Source organism: Amblyraja radiata, chromosome 10, assembly GCF_010909765.2.
Source record: "Amblyraja radiata isolate CabotCenter1 chromosome 10, sAmbRad1.1.pri, whole genome shotgun sequence".
Classification (NCBI taxonomy): Eukaryota; Metazoa; Chordata; class Chondrichthyes; order Rajiformes; family Rajidae; genus Amblyraja; species Amblyraja radiata.
In genome coordinates, this window is record NC_045965.1 from 22,678,175 (window position 1) to 22,698,278 (window position 20,104).

The following is a 20,104-nucleotide window of genomic DNA, read 5'->3' on the forward strand; positions in this document are numbered from 1 at the left end:
ATAAATCTAGCAATAAGAGGCTAGCCGGCCAAATCTCATGGGGGAATTGTCTCCAGAAAATGATCTGAGGCAAAAATAATTGGATTTTCAAAACGCATTTGATAAGATGCCACATATCAACAGAACTGAAGCCCGTGAGATTTAGTGAACAAAGGCAGCGTGGAAGCTATATTAGCTAAGGGACTGAATGCATATTTTTCAAACTCAAGGGAAGTGTACAGTGGTCTCCCTGAGGGGTCAGTGTTGTAACTTACGATCTTTTTGATGTATTTTAATGACATAGCCATGGTACCGCCAAATGTCACAAACATGACACAAAATAAAAAAGGGAGCATACAGTGAGAATAGTGACAAATTTCCTGAGGGTGTGAATAAATTGGCAGCAGTATGGCATAAAAATTCTCACGCCTTTACCTTTTGTTCAGATGATTAAGGAAAGACAATTTAAATTACATATCATTTTAAAGGTGTGCTATAGCAGAGACCAGTCAGTGTACCCAGACATATCTTGCAAGGCATTGTGACGTTGATCAAGCTGCTGAAATTGTATGGGAGATCTTTGGCTATATTAAGAGAGGAAAACAGCCAATAGTAAGTAGGGTTCATGTTTAATTCTGGGACAGTACATTAGGAACGGTATCAATGCATCTGCTTGGCATCTCCTGATGCAAGATGTTGGCAAGTTTGTGAAGTGAAGACTTCCTGAAATGAAGAAATTCATTCACATGGAGAGAATGAAGAGACTGATATTCATTGGTGAGGCTACAACTGGAGTATGGTGCACAGTTCTGGTTGTTACACTATAGAAGGCACCTGATTGCACTGGAGGGAGTACTGAGGAGATTTAAATGGATGGATTGTTTCTGGGAAGAATCTGAGGAGGTTTCTGAGGAGGAATTTCTTTAGCCAGAGGGTGGTGTATCTGATTCTTCATTAGTAAGGACATCAAAGGTAATGGGGAGAAGACAGAAGAATTGAGTTGAGAGCGAGAAATACTGTAGATCAACCTTGATCGAATGCAGAGTAGACTCAATGCTCATATATCTTATGGCCTAATGTATGAGACAAGACTGGATGGGTTGGGTTTGTTTTCCTTGAAGGCTGATGGGAAACTCAAAAGAATTTGGTAAAATTATTGGGATAGGTAGGGTCAATACTGAGAAAGTTTTCCCCCCTAACATAAGTGTCAACATTAAGAGGGCATAGGTTTAGGGTAAGGGGTAAGAAATTTGGAAGGGATCTGAAGAAGAACCTTTTCATCCAGAGCGTTGTTAGAATCTGGTGCACACTGCCAGAGCAGAGCAATTACTTTCACACCATTTAAGAAATATCTAGATGAATACTTGAATTAATCCACTTGAATTGCCAGCACGTAGAAAGCTATGGATCAAGGTTTGGTAAATGGTATTAGTATAGGTGGGCACTTCATCTTCAGTATAAACATGATGAGCCTGTTTCTATGCTGCACCATGTTTTGAAAGTTAAAATTAGATTGATAATGTGCTTGAGTGAATTAATTGAATAGATTGATTTGAGAGGGAGAAATACCTCCACTTGGAGAAGGGTCAGTAACCTGAAGGTATAGATTTAAGGTGACTGGCAAAAGAAAATAAAGGTGACCTGAAGATTTTTTTTACCCAGATAATTGTAATCTGACACACTATGCCTGGAAGGCAGTCCATCATGCCTTATTCCTTATCCTTACAGTGTGGCCCCGATCAAGGACACTCCCTACATCAGGAACATCCTGAACTTAATGTGTCCATTCCTACTGGAATTTTCTAGGTTTCTATGAGATTCCCTTTCATGCTTCTGAACTCCAGTGACTGTTCTGCTCCCTGATGTTCTGCTCTCATAAATCATTGTCATTTGCCCTTTCAGCTTGACATGAGTTCTTAAGCAAGCTGTCACTTCTGTGCTCTTTCCACATAACTACATGCAATTTAGAAGGATGAGGGGTGACCTCAATGGAACTTACCGAATAATGAAAGGCCTGGATAGAGTGGATGTGGAGGGGATGTTTCCACTAGTGGGAGAGTCTAGGACCAGAGGGCACAGCCTTAGAATAAAAGGACATACCTTTAGAAAGGAAATGAGGAGGAATTTCTTTAGTCAGAAGGTGGTGAATCTATGGAGAAGGCTGTGGAGGCCAAGTAAATCGATATTTTTAAGTCAGCAATTGATAGATTCTTGTTTAGTACAGGTGTCGGGTTATGGAAAGGCAGGAGAATGGGGTTGAGAGGGAAAGATAGATCAGCCATGATTGAATGGCAGAGTAGACTTGATAGGCCGAATGGCCAAATTCTGCTCCTTAACTTATGTACCCTGAAAAATTTCCCTACTAATCCTGTATTTATTCAGTTTCTTTTTGAAAATTATGATTGGATTTGCCTCCATTATCCATTCAGACGATATGTTCCAGTCCACCACAACAATTAAAATTCATCTCTCAATCGTTTCTTTAACCAGAAACCTTAAATCTGAATATCTACCCATGTGCCCCCCCCCCCCTATACAGTCAGTCATGTCAGTCCATCAAAGTCAGCACATTTTGAACACACACATTAAATCTGCAAGTTCACGTGAAAGGAGTAGAATTAGGCCATTCGGCCCATCGAGACTCCGCCATTCAATCATGGCTGATCTCTGCCTCCTAATTCCATTTTCCGGCCATCTTCCCATAACCCCTATTACACTTGACACCCATTCTAATCATGAATTTGTCTATCTCTGCCTTAAAAACCGGGAACTGGAACGGCGAGTGTCAGAATCAAACACACACACACAAACACAACGCAAAGGCAGGGGCCAGGGAAAGCAGGGGAGCGCTGTCTGAAATTCACACGGTGCAAAGCCAAGGTGGTTAAGACGGCTAGCACAGTGTACAGTAAGTTGTTTAAAAGAGGGAGGGAAGGAGGGATGGGGAGAAGGGGATGGAAGGGGGGAGAAGGAGTGGAGACACTTTTAAGAAGCCAGACAACTTTTAATAAGCCAGAGATACAGAGCTGTGACGTTTGGCGGGCATTTAACATTACCGGTCGGTTCTCCTTGGTTCTGAAAACTTGTGCTTACGTTTTTTTTCCCCCAATGTGCCAATGAAAATGCCCGGTTAACAAAGGAGATTAACTAAAACTACCTACGACTAGCACGACTACCTATAACTACATGGCGACCCCACTACAACTACACCTACGACTACAAAAGTATCGATTTTCTCCATGGTGACATGTTGAAAAATGTTGAAAAATTTGTGGCGACCATATTGAGGCCGCGATCAGTTCCCAGAATGCGGGAACTCCTCGCGACCATGAAGGAAACCACCAGAGATCACCAGCGAACATGTGGCGAGCGCAGATTCTCCTGCACTCGCCTAAAAAGTCGCCTAAGTGGGACAGGCCCTTTAGCGATTGGTAGGTGTGATGTTGCGGGACTTACAAAGACGTGGCTGAAAGAGGATCGGAGCTGGAAGCTGAATACTCATGGTTATATGTCATATCGGAATGACAGGAAGGTGGGTAGAGGGGGTGAGGTAGCTCTGTTGGTTAGGCATTAAATTCAGTCCTTAGTGATGGGTGACATAGGATCAGAGCATGTAGAGTCATTGTGGATAGAGCTGAGAAATTATAAGGCCAAAAGACGCTAAAGGGCCTGTCCCACTTACTGATTTTTTTTCCAACAGTAGCCAGGATACAGGGTACAAGTTACACCATGAGATAAGATTGGTAAATATTAGTGGGAAACCAGAGGATTGGGTAGCTTTTAAAGAACAACAGAGGGTAACTAAAAAGACAATATGGGGATAAAAGATGAAATACAAAGGTAAGCTAGACAAATAATATAAAAGAGGAGAGCAAGAGTTTCTTCAGTTATATAAAGAGCAAGAAAGAGGCAAGAATGGAGGTTGGACTGCTGGAGAATGATGCAGGAGAAGTGATAATGGCGAATGAAGAAATGGCAGAGGAAATGAATAACTTTTTTGTAGTCACAGTGGAAGACACCAGCAACGTGCCTGAAATTTAAGATGGCTCGGGGCTTAGTAAATCGCTTTTAAAACATGGGGAGACACACACATTCCCTGACGGGCCGATGACAAGTGTGCATGACAACGAACAATTTTATCTCCTCCCACTCCCCCCCCCCCCCCCCCCCCCCCCTAACAACAAGAAGCACGTTGTATTTATTACCATCTGGTTGCCTGCGGAACGCACACAAGTTCCCACGCACAAAACACCAGATAGTCTGTAAACTGTTTTAACCGAAGATGGACACAAAAAGCTGGAGTAACTCAGCAGAACAGGCAGCATCTCTGGAGAGAAGGATTGGGTGACGTTTCATGTTGAGACCATTCTTCAGACCTCAAGACTGAGTCTGAAGTGTCTTGACTCGAAACGCCACCCATTCCTTCTCTCCAAAGATGCTGCCTGTCCCAATGAGTCACCCCAGCATTTTGTGTCTATCTTTGGTGTGACAGTTGCCTCATTTCATCGGCTTGATGTATTGCGCGCATGGATGAGACACTTTATATGCCGCTTGCATCTATTCAACCAAGTGTGCTCTTAATGAAATCTCACATCTTTGCGAGGGAGGGATGGAATGGATGTGACCACCGGCTAAAGCAAAGGCATAGTTAGGACAGGGAAATAATCCCACCACTTAATTAACCAGGTTCCCGAATGTAAGGACTATTTATACATGTAACATTTTTGTTTTTAAATCTGCCAAAGATCATAGAGCAGATTCACGTCTGACTACAGGTATGCAGAGCGGCTATGGAAGTTGAGAAAACTGGCACTGACAGCGGTCCATGTGAAAGGACAGCACCTTCCATCAATGAAGGCACTATGAAACCAGTGCTGTAATCCCTTTCCACAGGACGGGGTTTTAACTTGGCATTAAAAATGAAAAAAGAGTTACATTAATTTAAAAACAAAAATGTTACATGTATAAATAGTTTTTGCATTCGGGAACCTAGTTAACGCGCTGGTAAGGCTGCATTTGGAATATTGTGAGCAATTTTGGGCATCCATATCTACGGAAGGATGTACTGGCTCTGGAGAGGGTTTGGAGGAGGTTTACAAGAATGTTTCCAGGAATGAGTAGGTTAACCTATGATGAGCGTTTGTCGGCACTGGGCCTGTACTTGCTGGAGTTTAGAAGAATGAGAGGGTACCTCATTGAAGAAGAAAAACAAATTAATAAAATAAATAAAAGAAACATACAGAATAGTGAAAGGCTTGGAAAGAGTGGATGTGGAGAGGATGTTTCCACTAGTGGGAGAGTCTGGGACTAGAGGTAATTGCTTCAGAATTAAAGGATGTTCTTTTAGGAAGGAGATGAGGGGAAATTTCTTTAGTCAGATGGTGGGACTTTAGTCAGACTCTTCCACCAGTGGAAACATCCTTTTCACATCCACTCTATCTATGCCTTTCATTATTCTGTAAGTTTCAATGAATGTCCCCCCCCCCCCCCCCCCCCCCTCAATCTTCTAAACTCCAGTGAGTAGAAGCCCAGTGCTGTCAAACACTCATCATATGCCAACCCACTCATTCCTGGAATCATTCTTGAAAAAAAATTAAATCTCCTCTTAAAATTAATCTTCCCTGTTCTAAAGCCAACTGTTCTAGTTTCTCCAGTCAATCCAGATACCCTTCTGTGTTCCTCATTGAACACTCAGCTTCAGTTGAGGCCTATCCAAAAATGTATGAAGATTTAGTCTGGCTTTTTAGCATTCACTGTTTCCTGTAGAAGATGCTTGAGCTTTGTCATCAATCAGTGCATTGAACTTTTGCAAAGTATCAGCTTGATCTGACTGATAAGATATATGTACTGATTCTTAAGGCAATGATCCTTTGCCTGTTGGCATGGGGGAATTGATGAAAAGACACTGTAATTCTCAAGATGTAGGGACAGTGCAGCAATGAGATATAAATAACCTAGATCAGCTTTTAAAGAGGCACCATTTTCTCTCCTTCATTTGCACAAGGGACATAAACCAAATGGTTTACAATCAATAGCTCCACAGAAGGGATGGCCTTTTGTTATACACCTTATGAATGCACATGTCGAACAGAATAGGATTTATTTCTTGTTCACGGTCTATTTGTAAGGATCCAGCTGTCAAGTCAGTAACTTTAAAATATGTCGCTATAAAAAAATTTCAGGAGACAGCTATAAACAAGTCTTAGACAATGACATTTAGAATTAATGGCAGGGTCGAAGGTTTCTGGCCTGCAAACAGTCCCTGGTTATGTCCAATATCACGGAAGTAGTTTTGTTGCAGTCAGAGGAGTAATACAGGAGCTGTGAGATCCAATTTGAGTTCAACAAAAATGCACAAATATCAATAAAGCGTTATGTTAAGTGGATAAAATGGATTGAGGACAAGATGTTGTCTAGGGCCACAGGGAGAACTCAATATTTATGTAATGCAGTGGGAATTCTTCCAATCTCCTTAAAGGGCAGGTGAAATACCAAGCGTACATCTCAGCTGAAAATCAGTACCTCCAACAATATTAGCGCTAACACAGCATTGTGCTAAAATTCAGTTTGAATTATGTACAAGAAGTTGTGAAGCCCATCTTTTCTGATGCTGTGGTAAATAGCTTAATACAGGGTGGAAGTTTTGTCCATAATTTTAAAGCTATAAGCCTCTGTTGTATATGCATCATTGTTGTGAGTGGACGTGGACTGGATGTTTCCAGTAATGGGAGAGTCTAGAACCAGTGGGCACAGCCTCAGAATAAAAGGACATTCCTTTAGAATGGGGATGAGGAGGAATATCTTTAGTCGGATGATGGTGAATCTGCAATTCAGTTGGTTGTGGAGGCCAAGACACTGGGTTATTTTAAAGCAGAGAATGATAGGTTCTTGATTTGTAGGGGCGTCAAAGGTTACGAGGACAAGGCAGGAGAATGGGGTTGAGAAAATAGATCAGCCATGATCAAATGGCAGAGCAGACTCGATGGGCCAAATGGCCTAATTCTGCTACTATGTCTTATGGTATTAACGTAAGTTCATTGAGATGAATCTGCCAGGGAGGACTTCTGCCGTCCATGAACGAGCAGTATTCTTGCCTTGGTTTTTATTGCTGCCTTTCTCTCTCTGCAGGCTTATTCTGTGCACGATGAGGACATTGGTTATTGCCAGGGCCAATCTTTCCTCGCTGCTGTTCTCCTGCTGCACGTAAGTAGACTGTTGTATGTTGAGTGACAATCATAAACAACGCGATCACTGGACACAGGACAATATGTTATTATAGTACCCAATTAGGAAGGTTTAGAAGTTTGAGATTTAGAGGTCAAAAATAAAGAAATCTTGCTCAGGATCTCATTTGGAGTACTGTGTGCAGTTTTAGTCTCAAGGAAAAATACACTTGCCTCACACACAGAGTCGATGTAGCTTAGATTCATTGGACACATTTCTAGGATGAAGGGCTGCCATATAATGAGAGACTGAGTGAGAATGAAGCTTTGGAGCAGGTGAGATCATTTCAGTTCAAAATTCTCAAAGGGATCTGTTGAGGCTGCTTCCATAAGCTGGAAAGTCCAGAACTACGTGGTCCCGGATAAGGGACCCCTTATTAGGACTGAGTGGAGTAATTTAATGATGCAGAAGGGTGTTAAACCTGAATTCTCTAGCTCAGAAACCGTGGAGCAGCTGAGATCAATAGATTTTTTAACACAAAGGGAACTGAAGAGGAGGCGGCAGGTAAGCAGACAGGGTATCCATCTTGCTGCGTGGCAGCTCTGTGCGAGAGAACGTTTGACTTACTCCTGCTTCCCATTCTTAATGTTATAAATGTTACTTCACTGGGAAATAGTAGAACTCAGGTGTTTTGTGGTGTGTTGCGCTGCTCTAATGGAAATCAAATGTAAAGGGAAAGTATACAGTTAATGGTGAGAACCTTAACAGCATTGATGTACAGAGGGATGATGGGATCCAAGTCCACAGCCCCCTGACAGTGGCAACACAAGGAGATAGAGTGGTAAAGAAGGAGTATAATATCTTTACCTTCTAGTTTAGATAGGGCAGGCAGGCAGAATTTTTTTCCCATGGTTGGAATGTCATAGACAAGGGATCGTAGTTTTAAGGTAAGAGGGGGAAGGTTTAAAGGATTTGGGTGGAGCAGCGTTTTTCCACAGAGAGTGGTGGGTGTCTGGAACACTCTGCCAGGGGTGGTGGTGGTGGTGATGGAAGCATGTACCACAGCGATGTTCTGATATGCCCACGGATATGCTGGGGATGGAGTGATGTCGATCACATGCAGGCAGAAGAGATTAGTTTAACTTGGCATCATGTTTGGCATGGACATTGTGGGTTGAAGAGCCTGTTCCTGTGCTGTACTGTTCTATGTTCCATGGAAGCTTGCTGTGCACAAATTGCCAGCCATGTTTCCAACATATTATTTCAAAATTATTACATGGACAGAAAGCCACTCTGTAGTCATGCAAGATGCTGCATTATCACAGAGTAAATGCCTCTACTTTTGGGGTTCAGGTAATGAGGGATTGATTTGATAAGCAGTTTACAGTGATTTGGTTTGCCCTTTCTGAATTTGTGATAGCCTAGCATCGCAGAGACATACAGCACGTCAACGGGCCCACTGGCCTACTGGGTCCATTTGCACTAACCTCTTCACTAATCCCATTTCACTACTTTTTCCAATTCACTCCTCCCCACATACTTATCACCTCCCCACAAGATTCTGCCACTCACCTACACAACACAAGCGATTTATAGCAGGCAATTTAGTTTAGTTTAGAGATACAAAACGGACGGAAACAGGCCTTTCGGCCACCAAGTCCACGCCGAACAGCGATCCTCATACATTATCCTACACACTAGGGATAATTTACAAACTTGCACGTCTTTGGAATGTGGGAGGAAAGCAAAGCACCCGGGGAAAACCCATGTGGTCACGGGGAGAACATACAAACTCCGTACAGACAGCACCCGTAGTCAGCTTCAAAACCGAGACTGCTGCTGTAAGGCAGCAAGTTTACCTCTCTGGATTAATTTAACAACTTGCATATCTTTGGTCGTGGGGGGGGGGATGTCAGGAGCAACTGGACGAAACCTTTGGTCACAATGAGAATGCAAAAAATCCACCAGGACAGCACCTGAGGTCGGGATCAAACCCAGGATCCTGGAGATGGAGGCAGCTGCACTCTCTACTGAGCCACTGACTCTTTATTCTGCTGGCAGTTCAATCTTGAATGAAAATAAACAAGCCCTGGAGGTATTACCTGCTGTTAATTGTTATTCTTAGTCGTCTGTGACTGAGTTGACAGTGTAATTCCCCACCCAGTCTGGAACCTGGTTGAATTTCAGCTCCATGTCTAGTCTACCTTCCTACTGGTGAAAGTAACCCCGACAGCAATGTGAATAAATGAGTGCAAGGCCGTACGCCTAAGACTTAAATGTTTGTGGAGACACAAGGGATCCTGGAATCTGGAGCGAAAACAATCTGCTGGGGGATTCAGCGAGTCAGACGGCATCTGGGGAGGCAGAGGGATGAACGACATTTCGGGTTGCGATCCTGCATCAGGACTGAGAGTGTAGAGAGGAGATAGCCAGTATAAGGAGACGAGAGGGAGAGGTGAGGCAGGGGCTGACAGGCAAAAGGGTGCAACCAGCTATAGGGGGAGATGATGGGTAGATTAACCCAGGTGGGAGGGTCAGCGTGGGGAAGGGGAGGTGGGGAGACAGAGGCAGGTGGTTGATAGGTAGAGACCAGATAAGGAAAGGGGAGGGGGGTGGGCATTAATAGCCATTAAATGTCTGAGCAACACTCTCCTATAGTGATGCCTGCCCACCTGTATGCTTCTGACACCAGGGCAACCCTCAGCAGGCATTTCAAGGCACTGGAAACTTACTACCAACACCGTCTCCACAAAAACCTCCAAATTCCCTGGAGGAATAAGTGAATCAATGTTGAGAATCTCTCCTATATATTGATCCTCCTCATAATTCTCAGCCATCCCCTTTGGGCAGGTCCTATCACTCACTCATTTACTCAACACCAGACTCACCAAACGACCTCTATATTTCTAGCTCTCAGGAGCAGATTAAAGGTGTTTTCAGAGGAAACTATTTAAGAATGTTCTCAAAGACTCCTTGAAGAAATGTAATTTCCCCACTCACTCCTAGGACTCTCTGATTGATGACTATTGAAAGTAGAGCATTAAGAGTGGTGTTGAAAATGTCACGTCCTTATATCAGGAGCACACAGAACTCCATGTAAATGGTGGAAGGAGTGCACCACCTCACAAGCTACTCACCTGCCCGCCCATTAGTCACCACTTAGCTCATCTGCCACAAATATGCAGTTCCCACGTGGGCCTCATCAGTCAGGAAAATGGCTCGAGCGGCAGTGTTAGTGTTTGCACATCTCAAGGCCAGAAAGACTACGTAGAACTTGTTGAGATACCACAACATGAGATTTTATGCTCATTGTCATTGAAGGTGTCATTGTGGATTTAGAGACACATGACCAAAGATGCTGGATCTTGAGCAAAAAGCAAACATTGGAGGACCTCAGTGGGTCAGGCAGCATCTGTGGAGGGAAATAGACAGACAACGTGAAGAACCATCCCAATCTGAAACGTCGATTTCCCTCCACAGACACTGCCTGGCACAATGAAATCCTCCAGCAGTTTGTTATTTGCCCATTGTGGATCTAATCCATTATCCCACTCCACATCATGCCTTTGATGGTTGTGTGGTTCTGTGCATACACAAGGCTACTGTGATGAGAAAGAAAGATTTATCTTGCCTTTTCTGGCCTACAGAAATCCCAGGATAGATCCCATGAATGACAGCCTGTCAAAGAAGTGACTTGTACTCACTCCTCTGCGTCAGGAGGTTGTGTGTTCATTGCTGTGGTGGGAGCTTGCTGTTCTGAATTAAAACAGAAACATTCAATCAGTAAGGAAACAGAGTTAACCTTTCAGATCAATGATCCCTCATCAGAACTCCAGTTGATATGCGGGAGTTGCCTGTTATTTTTCCGACGTGACATCAATAACTGCACTTCAGGCTGAGCCTCAAACCACCTTGGGAACTCATGTCCAAGAAACTCAGTTACAAACTGGTGTCTTTTTTAGCACAATGCAGTCGTAAATTACTCATTTTCTGGAGTGAAAAGTTATAAAGGCCATTCCTGATTTTAGTATTAAGACATGTGGAATGTCATAATTGTCCTCGTGGGCATTTGGGGCACATTGTCCTGGGATTCTTGAGTACTCCTGCCCTCCCTGCAGTGAGACCAGATCAGGATTACAAGCAGGTTCGTCAGTTACAAAAACAGAAAGTGCTGGAAACACTCATCAGGTCAGACATAATCTTTGGAAAAGTGAGACTGTGGCACTACGATGTTGGACACTCACTGATCAACCTGCCACCACCATTCTCCACTGTGCTGACCTGATCAGCTGAAAACCCTCTCCTTCCCTCTCACCAATCTCATGATTTCGTTATTGAAAAGTCCAGTGTCAATTTGTTGAAGCATCTATACAGGCAACCACCCAACGATTATTCTCGACCCTGACGTCTTCACATGTGCCAATAACCCGTTGAAAAAAAAATAGAATCCCACCTCTCTTAAGTTTTCTGAAATATAGGGGTGGCACAGTGGGAAGCGGTAGAGTTGCTGCCTTACAGCGTCAGAGACCTGGGTTCCACCCTAACTACGGGTGCTTGCCTGAACGGAGTTTGTATGTTCTCCTCGTGACCTGTGTGGGTTTTCTCCAGGAAGCTCCAGTTTAACTCCCACACTAAAAAGAAGTACAGGTTTGGTATAGATGTAAATTGTCCGTAATGGGTGAAGAAAAAGAGTAGGGATTAACGGGTCCCTTTCAGAATGGCAAGCAGTGACTAATGGGGTACCGCAAGGCTCGGTGCTGGGACCACAGCTATTTACAATATACATCAATGATTTGCAAGAAGGGATTCAAAGTAACATTAGCAAATTTGCAGATGACACAAAGCTGGGTGGCAGTGTGAACTGTGAGGAGGATGCTATGAGATTGCAGGGTGACTTGGACAGGTTGGGGGAGTGGGCAGATGCATGGCAGATGAAGTTTAATGTGGATAAATGTGATGTTATCCACTTTGGTATAAAAAACAGGAAGGCAGATTACTATCTAAGTGGCGTCAAGTTGGGAAAAGGGGAAGTATAATGGGATCTGGGGGTCCTTGTTCATCAGTCTATGAAAGTAAGCATGGAGGTACAGCAGGCAGTGAAGAAAGCGAATGACATGTTATCTTTTATAAAAAGAGGAGTCGAGTAATGGAGCAAAGAGGTCCTTCTGCAGTTGTACACAGCGCTAGTGAGACCATACCTGGAGTATTGTGTGCAGTTTTGGTCCCCTAATTTGAGGAAGGACATTCTTGCTATTGAGGGAGTGCAGCGTAGGTTTACAAGGTTAATTCCTGGGATGGCGGGACTGTCATATGCTGAGAGAATGGAGCAGCTGGGCTTGTACACTCTGGAGTTTAGAAGGATGAGAGGGAATCTTATTGAAACATATAAGATTGTTAAGGGTTTGGACACGCTAGAGGCAGGAAACATGTTCCCGATGTTGGGAGAGTCCAGAACCAGGGGCCACAGTTTAAGAATAAGGGGTAAGCCATTTAGAACGGAGACGAGGAAACACTTTTTCTCACAGAGAGTGGTGAGTCTGTGGAATTCTCTGCCTCAGAGGGCAGTGGAGGCCGGTTCTCTGGATACTTTCAAGAGAGAGCTAGATAGGGCTCTTAAAGATTGCGGTCAGGGGATATGGGGAGAAGGCAGGAACGGGGTACTGATTGGGGATGATCAGCCATGATCACATTGAATGGCGATGCTGGCTCAAAGGGCCGAATGGCCTACTCCTGCACCTATTGTCTATTGTCTATTGAATTGTGTTAGTGTGCAGGGATTGTTGGTCGGCGCTGACTCGGTTGGCTGAAGGGCCTGTTTCCGCGCTGTGTCTCTAAACTAAACTAAACCAGATGTCAGACACCTCCACTGCTTTCACCGTTAGCTGCTGACCCTTGATCCTGCCCTCCCAGAGGAGAACCTGGCCCCATGCCTGTCACTTGTGTCCGTTGAATGCACAAACCTCTGGCCCACTGCTGCACGTTAACACCTAGATAATAACTAATCAAAGGAGAACTACCTTGTGGCTCATCTGCTGCATACCCAGGACACTGCTGAGGAAGTGCAGCCCTCCTGAAGGGGGCATCTTTCTAATGAGTTGTTAAATCCAGATGCTTTCCAACCAGCTGGATGTAAAAGCCACTGCTGGAAGAGCGGGCAGTGTTTCCTAGTTCCTGCTCAATGTTTATTCCCCAAACAACATCGCTGGTCATTGCTGTGAATCGGATCCTGTGGTGGACAAAGGGGCTGAATCACTTTCTATCATCCTAATGCTGCTTTTTGAGATTTATAAGCCACCCAATGTTTCTGGAGGTCACTGAAAACATTACTAACAAGCAGGGCTTCAACAAAGAGCATTGCTATAGTACATCTAATCCGCAGTGCTTCTTAGGATCTTTATGTTCAAACCAGCCACAGATGTTCATTTTGGAATACATTTCTGTTTGATGGGGTGTCTGATGTGTTAAATGAATTGCAATATTGAGGGATGATATTTGAAGCATCCTCAACACATTCTATGAGAAAGTTAGCACCGTGAAAATAAATGAGGTCAGTTGTTGAGAGCTGCCTCACTATGTTCAGGAAGTAGAGTCACCTGTTGCCCTTAATCCCTCTTCCTCGTCCCTGAATCCATCAGTTAATTACATTCACATTCATTTCAGCTGGTGCTACTCAAAATCTAAGCAGGAAAGCCAACAGCTCTAAGCCAGCTCATTAAAGCTGGCCTGGAGACCACAAGATCAGGCCACATCAGGAGGAGCTCATGACATTGTTTGCCATTTCCAAGCCCTTAAGATACCAAATATCTCTCTCACGTGCTGAAATTGCAAGGCTCGTCTGGAAAGGAAAGGATACCTCCGTGGCAAAGGAGAATCAGTGGTCATGATGGCCAATCTCCCAGGTTATCCCATTGCACTTTGGTGCGCTGATGCCTGTGATGTTGCCGAAGGCGGGATAGTCGACAACAACTGTGTTTTAAGGGTGGCACAGTAGCGCAGTGATAGAGCTGCTGTCTCACAGCGCTAGAGACCTGGGTTCGATCCTGACTACGAGTGCGTTCTGTACGGAGTTTATACGGTTTCCCTGCGACCGCGTGGGTTTTCTCCGGGTGCTCCATTTCCACCCACATTCCAAAGACGTGCAGGTTTGTAGGTTAATTGGCTTCTGTAAATTGCCTTTAATGTGTAGGACGGACATAAAACTAGTGTATGGGTGATCGATGGTCACAGTCGGTCAAAGGGCCTGTTTCCATATTGTACTTCTAAGCCCTAAGCTCAGAGTGGTGATGGCTGGTTCTTGTAGGATGTTACCAGGAGTGACAATAGAATCCAAAAGTAGAAGGAACAGCAGATACAAAAAAAAAAGGAAAAAAGTGCGGGAGTAACTCAGTGAGTCAGGCAGCATCTCTGACGAACATGGATGGGTTACGTTTCGGGTTGGGACTTCCTCAGACTGATTGTGATGGGGTGGGCTTGGGGCAGAAAGCTGGAGAGGGGTTGGGGGAGAGGGAAATAAAGCCTTGCAAGTGATCAGTGGATACAGGTGAGGAGGGGTTTTGATTGGACAAAGATCAGAAAAAGTGTGAGTAAAGATGGAACAGGTGTGAATTGTGAAGCCAGAGGAAGGAACATAGATGGAAAGGGGATGGAGGTGGGAGGGAAAAATAGAGAAGTAGGTGTGAATCCAGGTGGTCACAGGCAAGAGAGAGGGAAAAGGGAGGGGTATTTGTAAGTTTATTTCCTAAATTTGGAGAATTCAATGTTAATTCCATGATAAGTTATCTAAGCCAAACTGTTCGTCCAGTTTGCATGTGGTCACAAACTGTTCCGTCAGTTTGTATGTGGCCATACTGTGGCAATGGAGGAAACCCAAGACAGAAAGATCAGTATGGGAATTAGAAGGGGAGTTAAAATGCTTAGCAATTGGAAGATCCAGCAGACCTAGGCGGATCAAATGCAAATGTTCAGTGAAATGGTTGCCTCGTCTACGCTTGGTCTCACCGATGTAAGGGAGGTCACATCGGTAACACCGGATGTAGTAGATGAGGTTAGAGGAGGTGCATCAGAACCTCCGCTTCACCTGGAAGGACTGCTGGGGTCCCTGGATGGATGTGAAGGAGGAGGTGTAGGGAGAAATGTTACATCTCCTGCAGTTTCAGGGGAAAGTACCTGGGGAAGGGGTGGTCTGGGAGCAGTCTGCAGAAGGCAGAAAGGTGTGGGGATGGGAAGATGTGACTGGTGGTGGGCTCACGTTGGAGGTGGAGGAAATGTCAGAGAATGAAGTGTTAGAGGTGGAGGGGAAAGGTAAGGACCAGGGGAACTCTTGTCCCTGTTCTGTCTTGGGTGAGGGGGAGTGAGAGCAGTACTAGGATACACAGAGGAGACATTTGGCGAGGGATCTAACTATGATAGCAGAGTGGAGAAAACTAAGTTTACTAAAGAAAGAGAACATCTTGGGCAAAACATCTTGGGAGCAGATACAGGGGAGACGGAGAAATTGAGAGTAGAGGATAGATGCCTTTGCAAGATGCAGGGCGGGAGGAGGTGTGGTCAGATAACTATGGGAGTCGGTATGTTTGTAGTAGACGTTGGCTGATAGTCTGTTCCCTGTGATGGAGACAGAGCGATCAAGAAGGGGGGGGAAAGTGTCAGAGATTGTACAAGTGTAAATCCAAAAGTGGAGTTTCCTCGTATCTTTAGAGGTGTTGTCAGGATGGATGGATGACATTGGAGGTGTACACGTACCTCCTCTGTAGCAGGCCCCTCATTGCAATTCTGGCCAATCCAGGCAAAGGACCTACTCCAAACCAACAGATGTATTCAAGCAGAGCTGCTGCACAATGCAGGATTCAACACTGAACCTATTTCACACTGCTGGGCTGACTCTCTTTCATTATCCCACCTCCCCGTGGCCCACAACATCCCTTTCCCTGTGGCTGGCTCCCTTCCCTGTATCACAAAAGGGAAAGTCCATCATGCCCACATCTGCATGGGGAATGCAGTGGAACCTGATGTGGAATTAATGTCTTTCCGCAGATGCCGGAAGAGCAGGCGTTTTGTGTCCTGGTGAAGATCATGTATGACTACGGTCTGCGAGAGCTCTACAAAAACAATTTTGAAGATCTTCATTGCAAGTTTTACCAGCTGGAAAGGCTACTCCAGGTATTGGCCATGTTTTTTCTGGTATTTTGTTGGTTCACATGCTTGATCAATGGTGTTTTATCATTAATGTTTTATTATTATTAATATTTAGTGTTTTCTGAGTCATTCATAACTGTCACTATATGTTACTTGTGGGCGGAGCCCCAAGGTATGTGAATACTTGGCCAATAAACTTACTTACTTAAGTAAAATTTGGGTTAATTTGCATGAAATCTAACTTACATGTGTTTAAAAAAAGGAAGTTGATGTAAGTGGGTGGAGTGGATTTGGATCAGTAGCCTATTGACCTTAGTGTCAGAAGGTAGTCCTTAGGTGGGGGACTGCTGTGACGAGGAGGTGGGTTGCTCAGAGGAGGTGGGTTGGTGCACACCCCCGTGAATGAGAGGCATTGCATTTGTGGGTTCAGGAGTATAAGCCCAATACAGGGGAGTGGAAATTGTTTGCTTGTCTCTATGTTCAGAACCACCCATTTTTCTATTCCAGTTCGGCACTTACTTTCTCAGAAGCACATGCTGTCTTTATTTTTCTAGGAGAGGGGAGCAATGTTAAATCCATTCATTAACACAAAATGCAGGAGTAACTCAGTAGGTCAGGCAGCATCTCTGGAGAAAATGGTGAGGTAATGCTTCAAGTTAGAACCGTCCTTCAAACTGAAGTCTGAAGTTACTCCAGCATTTAGTGGCTATTTTTGGTATCAACCAGCACCTGTAGTTTCTTTTTATTACTTAAATCCATTGATTCCGTAGAAGGGTTCCAACTCGAAATGTTGCCCATCATTCCTTCCACAGATGCTGCCTGACCCGCTACGTTACTCCAGCACTTTGTGTTTTACTGAAGATCCATTGCCAATCATTGTCATTCTGCAAGCTTTGTAATCTATCCTCCATTTTGTCCTTTTTTTCCAACATTAAGTGTGCCATATAGAATACAGTCTTTGTCTTTGAATGTTTATCACTGCAGTGAACATGGAATAAGGCTTTGAAATTTGCTGCCTAGGCAAATAGTATGTTGTGTGAATTACTGGTGTTGAAGCTTCCCAATTTTCAAATCCATCGAGGTAGTTGGAATTAAAAGAGGAGCTGTGTGTACCATAGGACACAGTGTGGGGTGGGGTGGGGGGACCAGAACACCTCAAATTTTTAATACACTGGCGATAAATTGAAGGACACATCCAAGCTTAGATTTGACCAAACTGATCTTGCTGTTACCCATGTATACCCGGAGTATATACTCACTTTGATTTATTACTTCAAAAGACATAATGACACAAGGCTCAAATTTAAAGTCTAGCTTCTGTAAGATTTTAATTAAACTTCATTACCATAAACAATTGTAGCACACCTCGTTCTGCTGTTCAACTTTCGTTCTTCTTGTATTTATAGAATTCAATTACCAGTGTATATCAACCTCCAATAATGCTTAAATAGGTTTACATTGTTTAAAGTAAATACAAATCAAAAGAAAAATTCGGATCAAGAGCTGCAACCACACTGGATCCACAGCTGCATTAATGTTGTACACTTGCTATTTCACATTGAATCGAATACTTTATTGTCACATGTGACAAGTCACAGTGAAATTCTTTGTTTGCATATCCACGGTATGCAAATAGTCGCCCATAAAGGGCGCTTATAAAGTTATAAATTCCCCCTCCTGCACCAGGTCCCATTTTGTTCCTCCTCCCTCCCTCACAGCGGTCTGCCCACGCCGAGTCGGTATGGGCCATGTTCAGTGGATGTGGCTCATGCCTCTGAGGCACACTTGCACTCAAGACACGCTCTAGGGCAATCAATATTTCTTAAAACACAGATTACATATCACGCTAGAAGATAGACACAAAATGTTGCAGTAACTCAGCGGATCAGGCAGCATCTCTGGAGAAAAGGAATAGGTGACATTTTGGGTGGAGACCCTTCTTCAGACTGCACAGTGATGGTGAAAGGAATAAATGTTTTGGGTGACAGATGGGATGGGATGCAAATCAAATATTCCAATTCCACACCAAAAGTCAAAACTGCAGATGCTGGGTTATACTAAAGATAACTCGGTCTGAAGAAGGGTCCAGACCTGAAAACGTCACCTGTCCTTTTTTCTCCGGATGCTGCCTGACCCGCTGATTTACCGCAGCATTTTGTGTCTATAAAAGCTCAGTTGCCTGGCAGCAGGCTCGCAGATTGGTGACAGTCACGCCACCACATTTCTGACAAATAACAAATGTGTGAAAAAAAAACACTCAGCTGTATCCTGGTAACCTTGCTGGGTCATATACGAAATTAGAAGTCACATCAATAAATTATATAATGGAACCTTATCTATTTATATACTGAACCTAACAAATGTCAGCATCTCATCCAATCTTGTTCAGGTAACATTTCCAGTTGTTGTAGCTTCAATCATCAGTGCTTATCAGCTTGGAAATGTGTTTTCTCTTCGGGGCTGTGTTGTACTTTTATAATACAGTCACTGTGTTCATTGATGCTGGGAATCTGGGATAAAAACAGATGCTGGAAACACTCAGCAGGTCAGGCAGCAATTGTGAAGAGAGGAGCAGGTTCATATTCTTGACCTTTTTATCCAAACTACTCTGATAAATGGTCCCTTCCCTGATGCTGTGTGTAAGAAGGAACTGCATGGTTTAAACCGAATAAAGGCACAAAAAGCTGTAGTAACTCAGCGGGACAGGCGGCATCTCGGGAGAGAAGGAATGGGTGACGTTTCGGGTCGAGACCCTTCTACAGCTTTTTGTGTCTACTTTCCCTGATGTTGTCTGACCTGCTGATGTTCCCAGCATTTGCAGCAATGTTTTGGTTCCAAACTACTTTTGCTGGCTTTCCCATCCCTCGTTCACTATCTCCCATTTCTCCATTCCAACAATTGGCTGATTAGATTCAGATTTGTCTTTTCAAAATACATCTTGTTGGAATGGAGTCTTGCTGCTAGTGATACAGATGGCCACTGAACAATGGGCAAGAGTAGAATACAATTCCTTCATATTCCGCTCCCTCTATTGCAAAACCTATGTTGTTAACTTCATTCATTGGGAAAATGTCGGCCGCACCTTGTCTACGAAGAGGTGAGCCAGTTTGTGCTGCCAGTTACTTGGGGAAGTGAGTGTTACGAATAAAACCCCTGATTGTTGCTCATTGTTTGCAGGAGCAGCTGCCGGAACTCTACAACCACTTTGTGGACCTGAACCTGGAGGCACACATGTATGCTTCACAGTGGTTTCTCACGCTCTTCACTGCCAAGTTCCCCCTCTGCATGGTCTTCCACATCATCGACCTGCTGCTCTTCGAGGTAACCACTCTCATACCAACACTCCTATAGACGCACACACGCTTGTTACAGTGAAAAAAATAGCTCGCAACATCTGTTCTGGAGTAAGATAGAAATGTGTTCATTCAATCGGCCTTTCACCTACAGGGAAAGAATGGTCTGTGCACCCTGTGGCTGAACAATCCACACGCTATCCACAGTGGCACAGCATTCATATACATGCTTAGAGATAGAACAATTGCAGTTTGGCAATATACTGCGGTTTAATTATCACTCAGGAGCCAACCCCAGATAATAAATTGATCAATTGTTACTGATATTATTCTGCAAGGTCTCCTATCACTTCTGTAATCTTAAACTCGCTCTCACATAATAATAATAATAATAATAATAATAATAATAATAATATTTATTTTATTGTCATTGCACAGAGGTACAACGAGATTTGGTATGCAGCTTCCAACCGATGTAATAACTTAATTAGCTAAAAATTTAGACACCCAGAGAAACATGATTTAAAAAAAAA

General features: G+C 43.9%; 1 protein-coding gene and 1 pseudogene across 3 annotated transcripts in view; both read left to right on the forward strand.

The window, feature by feature from the left end:
* The window catches only part of rabgap1l (RAB GTPase activating protein 1 like), a 271,539-nt gene that overhangs the window by 156,447 nt on the left and 94,988 nt on the right, over positions 1-20,104 (forward strand). For all 3 annotated transcript variants that reach the window (XM_033028335.1, XM_033028336.1, XM_033028337.1), the window contains exons 15-17: positions 7,108-7,182; positions 16,177-16,302; positions 19,456-19,599. In XM_033028335.1, the coding sequence (XP_032884226.1) occupies positions 7,108-7,182; positions 16,177-16,302; positions 19,456-19,599 (345 nt within the window). The remainder of the gene's footprint in view (positions 1-7,107; positions 7,183-16,176; positions 16,303-19,455; positions 19,600-20,104) is intronic.
* LOC116978161 lies at positions 13,993-14,118 on the forward strand (annotated as a pseudogene).